At 39.3% G+C, this 12,448-nt stretch overlaps 1 protein-coding gene across 1 annotated transcript in view; it reads right to left on the bottom strand.

Moving 5' to 3' along the window:
* Positions 1–6,602: 6,602 nt before the first annotated feature.
* LOC138979059 (uncharacterized) overlaps positions 6,603–12,448 on the bottom strand; it is a 49,473-nt gene continuing 43,627 nt past the window's right edge. The window contains exons 16-17 of the mRNA XM_070351870.1: positions 8,707–8,859; positions 6,603–6,950 (exon numbers count right to left, since the gene is read on the bottom strand). Coding sequence (XP_070207971.1) covers positions 6,603–6,950; positions 8,707–8,859 — 501 coding nt within the window. The remainder of the gene's footprint in view (positions 6,951–8,706; positions 8,860–12,448) is intronic.

The raw sequence follows: 12,448 nt of genomic DNA, 5'->3' as shown, positions 1-12,448 counted from the left end.
TCTCCGATGCAATTGTACGGGAATAAAATTGGTGAACTTCTTTAGTTTTTCTAGAGTATTCTAGAATTGTAATACACTGGGTGAAGCAGGCACACTATCCAGTAGCAGATGGAAGGGTGTTTGAAAGATTCAGCAAATAAATTATTTTGAAAGAGTCCGGCAGTTGCTTTCATATATATAAAAAGACTTGTATATGTATGAATGGAGAATATAATCATTACGTATGCGAGGTAGGCATACTTAGTTATGTTGAAATGCAGTAAACCAGGTAAACCTCAAAAGCAGTGTGTATTTATGATACATATACTGCTTCCTTTCAAAAAAATGTAGTCGCAAGTGTTTTTTTTCACCTTTTTTTTCATTAGTTTATTGTTCACCTTTTATGATTCTGTAAATTTTGTTTCTGCTTCTTCTTTTCGCCTTGTGATTGTTATGAGACCGGGATTGTATTACTGATCTGCTCTGGCTTGAAAATGTTATAAAAAAAAAAACCTGCACAGATGTCTCTTGACTGCAAAAAACCACTGAATTGTTGCGTTTGAATTTTGGGTGAGCATTCTTGGCTCTTACATAAGCAGCTCTCTCTTTCTCTCTCTCTCTCTCTCTCTCTCTCTCTCTCACACACACACACACACACACTCGCACACACACACACATGCACTATCGCGCGCCCACACACGGCGCACACACTCGCCCGCACACACACACACACACACACAAATACACCCTCTCGCACACACACACACACAAACACACACACACACACACACACACACACACATTTAATCATTGTAGCCTGGGTTGTGATCATCACATTTTTACAAACATACAGTTACGACATATTTATTGACACATTTGATCAATAAGTTATATTTTTATTAAGGAGATTTCTATATTTGCAACACATTGGTAACGTTGACAGAAGAAGAATCAAAACCAAGCTCAAATTCATGCTGTATATTTTCAGAAGGCGTACAGGGAGGTATTAAAGGCTGCCATATTCGTAGCGTTCATTAATTAATTCATATTGTTTACATGTGCCAATAATGTTATAAAACTGTACCTAAGGGGATATAATAACGATTGGCTGTAGCTTTCGAACACAGAAAAAATTAATTTAGTATTGCAAAATGGTGTTGATAGTGTCGAATGTAAACAGAACAGTCTCAAACGCCATCTTTGGTTTACAAAACGTCACGAAGTGACGTTAACGGACCCCCCGCGGGTTAGGGGGAAGAATTTACCCGATGCTCCCCAGCATCCGTCGTAAGAGGCGACTAATGGATTCTGTTTCTCTTTTTACCCTTGTTAAGTGTTTCTTGTATAGAATATAGTCAATTTTTGTAAAGATTTTAGTCAAGCAGTATGTAAGAAATGTTAAGTCCTTTGTACTGGAAACTTGCATTCTCCCGGTAAGGTAATACATTGTACTACGTTGCAAGCCCCTGGAGCAAATTTTTGATTGGTGCTTTTGTGAACAAGAAACAATTGACAAGTGGCTCTATCCCATCTACCCCCTTTCCCCGTCGCAATAAAACCTTCGTGGTTGAAAACGACGTTAAACACCAAATAAAGAAAGAAAGACGTTAATGGTCTAAAAATAGCCCAAGTCCTGGAGAACTGTTGCTAAACAATGCAATAAAGAATTAATTATTTCTCGTAATTGGTAAGGACTTCAAACCTAAAACTTTGCAGGAAGCTTAATTTATACATCCCCGCAACGATGGGAAAAGCCCTGGAAGTAATTAAACTAATTAAATAGGACTTTGTCAGCCTTTAATATACTCTCAGTTTGTTTGGAGATACACAGACAAAACATAACAAGTACAAGAAAATAAAGTCGATTTCAGAATCACAGTCTCGTCTGTGTGTGTATAACCTTGACCATAAACCGATTTTGTCCTGAATCTGTGAGATTCACTGACCTACTGCGTGAATCTAAAACGGTTGTTTTTCTTGTAACATCACTACAACGATGAGGTTAATTTGGGACTATGCCATTTTCTTTAAACTGTAGCTATTTGAAAGATATACATGTACATGCATATGATGAAATGTCACCATGCCACCAGAAACATTTTGAATACTTGAGAAAACTGGACCTAAGATTACACTGATTCTATTGTCTCCTTGTCAAGAAGTTAAGAAGGCTTACCATTATTGTTTTTAATTTTATTTTTAACGACATGTGGATTTCAAAAAGTCCTGGCAGCAAGGAAAAACAACAACAAAACAAACATAATGACACACAGAGTATAGATCTCTTGGCCATACGTACAATACATCATTGTTCCGAATAGATAATATATTGTTTGGGATCATTTAATTAACTGTTTAAATACAAGTATTCTTACTCGCAATAATAGCCACAATGCATGCACTGAATAATGACATTTTGTGGTCTCAAATATCAGCAAAACAAAACAGTCCTGCTCATTTCGTTGTTGTGCTCTTTTTTCTGACACAGTTTAAAACAATGATACATGGAGATCACAGTAAGATGTATACCCACGCACTTCTGTCATGGGGACACACAGTTGATACAGCCAAACAGGCGTACATCGCACAGTTATGAGCATCGAAACAAAATCAACATACTCATGAACCTCTCCCTTTTACACCCAGTGACCTACGCCCGATATCTCTCTCTCTCTCTCTCTCTCTCTCTCTCTCTCTCTCTCGCTCGCTCTCATTCTAACTCACTATCGCAAGCACGCACCGAAAGATAACAAGTCAAGTTATACATATATACAAAACTATTTAAAAATACGATGCTGAAATCATTTTAATTATCTGTACTTCGGTGATGACTTTGAATTGTTGTTGTTGTTGTTGTTCTTGTTGTTGTTGTTGTTTTTGTTAGCCTTTTTATATTTTTTGAGTCACTTGAGAAAAAGTCAGTCAGTGTTAGTCTGTCCGGCCGGCCGTCCGGCCGGCCGGCCGTAGACACCACCTTAACGTTGGACTTTTCTCGGAAACTATCAAAGCGATCGGGCTCATATTTTGTTTAGTCGTGACCTCCAATGACCTCTACACTTTAACGATGGTTTCGTTGACCTTTGACCTTTTTCAAGGTCACAGGTCAGCGTCAAAGGAAAAATTAGACATTTTATATCTTTGACAAAGTTCATCGGATGTGATTGAAACTTTGTAGGATTATTCTTTACATCAAAGTATTTACATCTGTAGCCTTTTACGAACGTTATCAGAAAAACAAGGGAGATAACTAGCCTTTTCTGTTCGGCAACACACAACTTAACGTTGGGCTTTTCTCGGAAACTATAAAAGTGACCGGGCTCAAATTTTATGTGAACGTGACTCATTGTGTTGTGAATAGCAATTTCTTCCTGTCCATCTGATGCCTCATATAATATTCAGAACTGCGAAAGTGACTCGATCGAGCGTTTGCTCTTCTTGTTTATATGATCGTATCGTAGATGCAAGGAGTTTATGGATATATGATTGTTTTCACACCAAGACAAATACCAATGGCTGTTATGCTATATGACGGATTAAATTCTTGTTCTTCTTCTGCAAGGTAATTACATGTAATTGCTGTACAATAATCGCTAAGTCCAGGGTTTTGATAATAATTAAATGGGTCTTGAAACTCCAATTATGATTACCCATCTCAATTAATTTGACACGTTAAAAAAGAATTCGTACACAAACAAAAAGGAATAGATAATTCAAAAATTATTTCTCATCATGAAAATCACCAACGACCACTGATAACACACACACACACACTAACACACACTAACACATACACACACACACATACACACACACACTAACACACACACACACTAAAACACACACACACACATCATCATCATGATCATCACCATCACCCTCATCGTCGTCACCATGCAATAACAATTGATATAACAGAACAGATCACCAGTAACAAACAGTTCATCAAACAATACAAGTACACATTGTACAACATCTAAAATACAAACATCAAAACAAACCAAATACAAATCAAACATAATTTGTGAGTTGAGGTTCGAACATATAGTGAGATATACGTTCATGTGCCTTTCAGAGGAAACACTGAATATAACCTTTGAAACACGGTTAGATATGTAAAACAGGACTCTGCTCACGATTAGACATGTTGCTTTGATGTGCATGATGTTAGTGTAAAGTTTCATCATGTTTATTAAACACAATAAGCAATGAATGAATAAAGCAGTTTCTTTCTTTTTTTGGTGTTTAACATCGTTTTCATGTTGCTTTGATGTGCATGATGTTAGTGTAAAGTTTTATCATGTTTATTAAACACAATAAGCAATGAATGAATAAAGCAGTTTCTTTCTTTTTTTTTGGTGTTTAACGTCGCTTTCATGTTGCTTTGATGTGCATGATGTTAGTGTAAAGTTTCATCATGTTTATTAAACACAATAAGCAATGAATGAATAAAGCAGTTTCTTTCTTTTTTTGGTGTTTAACATCGTTTTCAACCGTTCAAGGTTATATGGCGACGGGGAATGGGGGGCGGATGGGATAGAGCCACTTGTTAATTGTTTCTTGTTCACAAAAGCACTAATCAAAAAATTGCTCCAGGGGCTTGCAACGTAGTACAATATATGACCTTACTGGGAGAATGCAAGTTTCCAGTACAAAGGACTTAACATTTCTTACCTACTGCTTGACTAAAATCTTTACAAACATTGACTATACTCTATACGGGTAAAAGGAGAAACAGAATCCGTTAGTCGCCTCTTACGACATGCTGGGGAGCATCGGGTAAATTCTTCTCCCCCACGGGGGGAATAAAGCAATGGAGTATTATGCACGTAAATGGTTGTTTGCATGAGTAGTTACTTAACAGATCATTTTTTTGGTTAATTCAGTCTTTATTTGACTAAATTTGTCGAGGCAGGACCGGAGGGGAAGGGGTGGGATTCTGTCTCGGTACGACTATGATGTGTGTGTGTGTGTGTGTGCAGGGGTGGATCACATCATTTTTAAGGGGGGGGGGGGGGTCCAAATTTCTTTTACGGACAGATCGACGACGCGAAGCATACAGTTGAGGGCGTCCGGTGGCATCCCCCCCCCCCCCCCTCGCCCTGGAAAATGTAGATATAAACAAGGAAAATGGAGCAATCTGAGCCAAAAAACTACCTCCCAATACATCTTCCAAAAAGTTAATTTAAGCAGACAAATTTGGATCAAAACAAGGTAAATTGACCTATCTGGTATAACCTGAGCCAACAAATTACCCAACTACCTTCCAAAACCGTCATTTAGATAGAAGACAATGGCCGGCTCCTTGGGGGGTCCTAAGGTATGCTCCCCCCCCACCCCCCGGACAAATTGGATAAAACCAAGGAAAATGGAGCAATCTGGTGCAATCTGAGACATCATTTTTTCTTCATTTTCAAATTTATTAATTTTTATTTGTTTCAGTTTATTTTTAGGCTGGGGGAGGGGGGGTTCCGGAAACCTCCCCTGGATCCGCCCCTGATGTGTGTGTGTGTGTGTGTGTGTGTGTGTGTGTGTGTGTGTGTGTGTGTGTGTTTGATAGTGTGTATGTGTGAGTGTTTGATAGTGTGTGTGAGCGTGTGTGTGTTCGGAACAGTTCTTAAAACGAGCTGCTCAACAGATTGTTGCTAAAGTTGATATATACACATTCGTGCAGGTTTTTACTTTTCTCTTAAGTTTGTTTACAACTTCAATAATTTTATGACTTCATTTTGTGTGTTCAATCTCTGAAACAATCCAGGCGGGCACTTTGACGGCCATATTTTTAAAGCCAATTCTTTGAACATTTTAAGGACTTTTTTTTTTTAACTTGGTTCGGGTTATGGGAGTTCTATTTCAGCCTGATAGCTTTGAAATTCCTCTGTGTAAGCGTGACTTTCAAACTATCTTAAACACAAAATCTGGGTTTTTTGTGTACATTTTGCCAATATTGAGGTGAAAATACCCTGCTTTGTATGATTTCATCGATCTAACAAATTCATACCGTGTCATTTTTCTATACATTTCAACCTCTCGCGCATGCCACTTTCTCTGCTTTGACGTTCATATGAGGATTTGTCTCAGTTATTCTTTCTCGTGTCAGGAGATTGCAGGTTTCTTGTTTTGTAGACAAGACTTAGTATTTCCCTTCATTATCTGGCGGGTTTATATCTCAGTCCAAAGAAGAAAGAAAGAATGCACGGGATCGATAAACACCGGATTTTTTATTATCATTTCAACAGTTCTGAGTTTATTTAGAATACTCCTGGTCTTTGGTGTCGACAACAGAGGCACTGCCACGCTTACAAATTCCAAATTGCGAATCTTGCCCCTAGGACCTATCAGTTCCTGTCTGGATTCACATTTAACCAGGCATTCCGAATATAGTGTAACATTCATATAATTTCTCAAATTGATATGATAAGAGTATTGTTGCATTGCATTTTTGGTTAGCCCGTCTGAATGGTAATGAAAAACTGAGATGCATACAATAATATCCCTCGCGAGTTTCGTTTGCACCTATCATTAATCTTTTTAGCATTTATTTTTTTTCTTTGCTTCACGTTTTAGTCGGGTTTTTTTTCCTAGAAACGTCTTTTTGATTAGAAAGTTTCTTTAAAATCTCCACATCAAAACACAGGATGCCTAGAATCCTCTGATTCCGAGATCTCATCCATCCCAGCATTCTGCACTCCTTCCTGCTCCAGGGTCCCGTGAGTCTCCAGGGCCACTTCCGGTTCCTCTCCACCCCTGCCGTTCTCGATATAAGTGATGTCCCCTTCTTCATTCCGCTTCATCACCTCCTCGACCACTACCCCGTTCCCTCCACCACCACCACCACCTCCACCACCATCACCAGCTTTCTCCCCTCCGTTGCCGTTCTTGGAAGAGAGGGCGATATTGCTGAAGCACCGCTCGGTAGTGTCCGGTTCTGTAGGAGCCACATGAACTCGTGGCCGGCTCTGTGCGGGCATGACCTGTTTTGGTTCAACCGAAAACGTTATTTTCAATTGATATATCGTGACATCTGTACAGATGTGACACTTGGATCAAAGTATCTGTACCATATTGAACACTGGAGGAAAGTGTGTGTGTGTGTGTTTGCGTGTCTGTACCCGTGTGGTCGCCACGCCTCAGTGATGGCGGACATATTTACGAAGGTTAGTGTGATCATTTTGGTACAAAGAAACAGGAGATAAAAGAAACGACCGATACAGACACGTCAGACAGGACTGAGATGCCGACGAGAACATACAAATCATAGAGAAGGAGAAGAAAAAGAAGAATTTAAGAGATGAAGCTGACCAATCTTCAGGGAGGCCGGAAGGCCAATGTGAGGATACAAAGAGAACGTACATTACAGAGAAGGCAAATGATACAGCAAAAGGACACAGCGACGGGAAACGAAAATACTTGTAAAATAAATAGAAGGAGGAGCAGAACAACAGGAGATGAAACACCAGTCTTTGAGGCAAAGCAAATGGGATGATACAAAGAGAAGATAATAGACAAAACAACGGATACAACAGAGGGATACGGCAACAAGGAAAAACAGAAGAAAAAAGAAAGAAGAAGAAGAAGAAGAAGATGTGAAGCGCTAATCTTTCAGAGAAGCAAATGCGATGACATTAACGCTGAGCCATGACAGAAAGAAAACTAGAAAAAAAAGGTAAAAAAAAGGTAAAACAAGTCGCGTAAGGCGAAAATACAATATTTAGTCAAGTAGCTGCCATTTTTCAGCAAGACCGTATACTCGTAGCATCGTCAGTCCACCGCTCATGGCAAAGGCAGTGAAATTGACAAGAAGAGCGGGGTAGCAGTTGCGCTAAGAAGGATAGCACGCTTTTCTGTACCTCTCTTTGTTTTAACTTTCTGAGCGTGTTTTTAATCCAAACATATCATATCTATATGTTTTTGGAATCAGGAACCGACAAGGAATAAGATGAAAGTGTTTTTAAATTGATTTGGAAAATTTAATTTTGATAATAATTTTTATATATTTAATTTTCAGAGCTTGTTTTTAATCCGAATATAACATATTTATATGTTTTTGGAATCAGCAAATGATGGAGAATAAGATAAACGTAAATTTGGATCGTTTTATAAATTTTTATTTTTTTTTACAATTTTCAGATTTTAATGACCAAAGTCATTAATTAATTTTTAAGCCACCAAGCTGAAATGCAATACCGAACCCCGGGCTTCATCGAAGATTACTTGACCAAAATTTCAACCAATTTGGTTGAAAAATGAGGGCGTGACAGTGCCGCCTCAACTTTCACGAAAAGCCGGATATGACGTCATCAAAGACATTTATCAAAAAAATGAAAAAAACGTATGGGGATTTCATACCCAGGAACTCTCATGTCAAATTTCATAAAGATCGGTCCAGTAGTTTAGTCTGAATCGCTCTACACACACACACAGACACACACACACACACACACACATACACCACGACCCTCGTTTCGATTCCCCCCTCCATGTTAAAACATTTAGTCAAAACTTGACTAAATGTAAAAAGGTAAAAAAAAGGAGCAGAAGAAGAAGAGTCGAAGCACCAATCTTTGAGGAAAGCAATTGTTATGATACAAAGAAAAGATAATAGACAAAACAAAGGATACAACAAAGGGATAGGGCAACGATGAAAGAAAAATCAAAAGGAAGAGGAAGAAGAAGAAGAGTTGAAGCACCAATCTTTGAGAGAAGAAAATGAGAAGACTGAGGCATGACCTGTGTTGTGGTGACGAGGCTCTCCTGGTCGTCCCACTCTGCGACCTTGTTCTTGACCTTGTAGGCCGCGAAGAGGTCCCAGGACTCGTTGACGAGGGGCACGATGACCACGAAGGCCAGTGCGAGGAACGCCCACGCCTTGGACAGGTCCACCTGAGTTCGGAACAAGGGGATTTCATTATTAGCTTCAACTAACTTGCAAGTTCCTAAGATCAGCAGGCCTTTAAGATTATGACGGACACAACCGTCGAACGCTGAAGAAGAAGAAGAAATTAGCTTCACAAAACTGGTGTCAAGCAGGCCAGATAAGATGAGATGAGATGAGATGTGATGAGATGAGAGGAGATGAGATGTGATGAGATGAGATGAGATGAGATGACATACGATAAGATCAGATCAGATCAGATAACATAAGAAAAAATAAAATAAGTAAAGACAAGAAAAGATAAGATACAATATAAGGTAAGATAAGATAAGATAAGATAACTTTAATGCATCGATTGAACATTGGATTTCCATACTTTGAGCAATGTGACGGCAGAGGCCAAATCTCACGTTAAGGCGGCTGACTGAGTGCAAGGTTTTGTGCGTTCAAATGTAAAGGATAAAAGGAATTCGGATCAATGTATAAATGTTATTTGTATTTTTGACCAAAACATGACATTTGACACATATCTCGACAGTCATTGTTCAACTCGACGGTAACGCTGTCTCGGAGAACACCGATTTTTTCGATCTGTGTCAAATGTCATATTTTGTTCAAAAATACAAACAACGTATAATAGGTCATTTACCCCGTCAGTAATTAGCAATCACCATTGAAACCATTGCAGTAAGCCATTGGCCATCTATTCCAAAAGTAACGAGCAAAAGCGAGTTCAACAAAACAAGAGTCACGTGCGCATGCCATAATGAGACTGTAGGGTGATGAATTGAAGAATCCACGCCGTGTACGTGTCAACGTCAATGAAACCTGCCCGACAATGACGAGGATAAATAGTTTTGCACTCATTTATTATATTTTGCGGCGTTCTGAGTTTGCAATGAATGATGAGTAATATCAGCCAAAAATCAATCAATCAATCAATATGAAGCTTATATAGCGCGTATTCCGTGGGTACAGTTCTAAGCGCTTGTCGAAGAGTTGTCAACACAGGACTAACAAAGAAACTAACATCTACAGACGGACACGAACCCTATCACACACTAGCAAACCCTGATAAACATACAACAAACAATTGTTTAGCAATGTACACATCAATAGCTAGGTCCAAGCAAAATAATATTAAACACAAAGAAAACACCTCTCACAGAGCACAGCACGAGAACGTCTTTTGGGGCACAACACATCACGTCGAACATGAAAGTCGCAGCCAGCTACGGGAAGAACTGAGTTATTCGGTTGAAGCGCGGCGTCTTATCTAGCCTTGTGGTTATGCAGAAAAGTTTGCAGCTATAGGTAATTGACGGGTAACACGTACAGCCTACAAAACAGAAACATTTTTGCGACATGTTTAAAAAAAATCATGCCATATAAAATAACCTCTTCTTGATAGATAGCCGTTCTTCCTGTATATATAGCAATTGTTGATTTGTGTCTATTCTGAATTTTCGTGTTTTTGTTCGGGTTGATTTGGGGGTACCCATATTTGAGCGGCGGGCACGTGACCCTTGTTTCAGAAATCTTTGTTCCGAAACGTGTACCAGACCGCCAAATTACAGGCTTTTAACGACATAGAAAGTTAAGAGGTAAATGACACGTCCATTATTTTTTGATTGGGTAAAACAAGCGCAATTATATATTTGCAGTTGTTAAAAAAAGCCAGTTGTCGCTCATTTTGGTGGGGTCTTGCGTGATTCAGTGTTTTTCGAGTATTCAGTTCTATGTCTTTTTTTTTTAACCATCTGTCTGATATCGACCTGGTACGCGTCTAGGCTCTGCGCAGTTTTTATGCGGTCAAACAAAGTTCATGCATCCCCCAGCACATCTGGACGTTTCTGTGTCTGCCTGCCTCAATGTCTGTCTGGTTTTCTCTGTCTCTCTGTCTCTGTGTGTGTGTATGTGCGACTTCTGTCTTGTGTGTGGCGCACGTTATATGTCAAAGCAGCACCGCCCTGATATGGCCCTTCGTGGTCGGCTGGGCGTTAAGCAAACAAACAAACTCTCTCTCTTTCTTTCTCTCTCTTTCTCTCTCTCAGTCGCTCTCTGTCTCTCTCTTTCTCTCTCTTTCTCTCTCTCTCTTTCTCTCTCTCTGTCTGTCTCTGTCTCTGTCTCTCTCTTTCTTTCTCTCTCTCTTTCTCTCTCTGTGTCTGTCTCTCTCTCTCTTTCTCTCTCTCTCTTTCTTTCTCTCTCTTTCTGTCTCCCTCTGTCTCTCCCTCTCTCTCTCTTTCTTTCTTTCTCTCTCTCTCTCTCTCTCTCTCTTTCTCTGTCTGTCTGTCTGTCTCTCTCTCTGTCTGTCTCTCTCTTTCTCACTCTCTCTTTCTGTCTTTGTCTCTCTCTGTCTCTCTCTTTCTTTCTCTCTCTCTCTCTCTCTCTCTTTCTCTCTCCCTCTGTCTCTCTCTTTCTCTCTCTCTCTCTCTCTCTCTCTCTTTCTTTCTCTCCCTCTGTCTCTCTCTTTCTCTCTCTCTCTCTCTCTCTCTCTCTCTCTCTCTCTCTCTCCCTCTCTGTCATTATGATGATGATGATTATTATTATGATTAATATTATTATGATTATTATTCATGAAGCATGTAACTTTGAAGGGGTCCTGATTTGACCTATTATGGTCCGCTGGACCCGAAAAGCAACAGCTAACTAACTAACTATGTAACTTTGTACACCCCGAATTGAAATGGGCCCAAGGCCTAACCAATAAACCATCCACAGACTCCAGACTCTCTCTCTCTCTCTCTCTCTCTCTCTCTCTCTCTCTCTCTCTCTCTCTCTCTCTCTCTCTCTCTCTCTCTCTCTCTCTCTCTCTCTCTGTCTCCCGTTTCATGATGTGTTTAATTTAACTGAGGCTGAGGAGGCGCTTAATTGTTTCTTAAGTATACTCTACCCGATTATTGATAAGCATGCCCCTCTGAGGCAACACCGAGTAAAATCCCCTACATTACCACCATGGCTTACTGCTGAGATTGTAGAAGCTATGGCACTACGTGATTTTTTGAAGGAAAATCAAAGGAAATCAGAATTTAAAGCACAACGCAATAGAGTTACCGAGTTAGTACGCCAGGCAAAAAGTAATCATTTTCATAAATTGGTTGAAGACAAAAAGGATGTTGCCACGCTTTGGCAAGCCATAAATGAAGTGTTAAGTAAATCCCAAAGAAGAAATAGCAGATTAAATAGCGAATTCAATGAGCACTTTCTGTGTTTGGCTGATCGATTGAAACAATCTAAAAATGTAAATGAAGAAGTCGAGGGTGGGGACTCCCTGTTGTTTAGATTAAAAGAATTTTATATTCATAAATTGAAATCACAAGATTCATTCTCTATCCCAACTATTGCCGTACATGAAGTTGGAAAATTTATAGAAAACCTTCAGAATAATAAATCCATGGGGCCTGACAAACCGTACATAGTGGAATCCCTAACGTATGTGTATAATCTTTGCATTGAAAAAAATATTTTTCCTGATGCATTTAAAACGGCAAAGGTCGTTTCACTTCCTAAAACATAAAGATGTGTCTGACCCTAATAACTTCAGGCCAATTTCATTGCTTCCTATTTTATCAAATCCTTTAGAGAAGCACATCCAGA

Source organism: Littorina saxatilis, linkage group LG10, assembly GCF_037325665.1.
Source record: "Littorina saxatilis isolate snail1 linkage group LG10, US_GU_Lsax_2.0, whole genome shotgun sequence".
NCBI lineage: Eukaryota > Metazoa > Mollusca > Gastropoda > Littorinimorpha > Littorinidae > Littorina > Littorina saxatilis.
The sequence above is the reverse complement of the archived record's forward strand: the minus strand, read 5'-3'. Positions and strand labels throughout refer to the sequence as shown.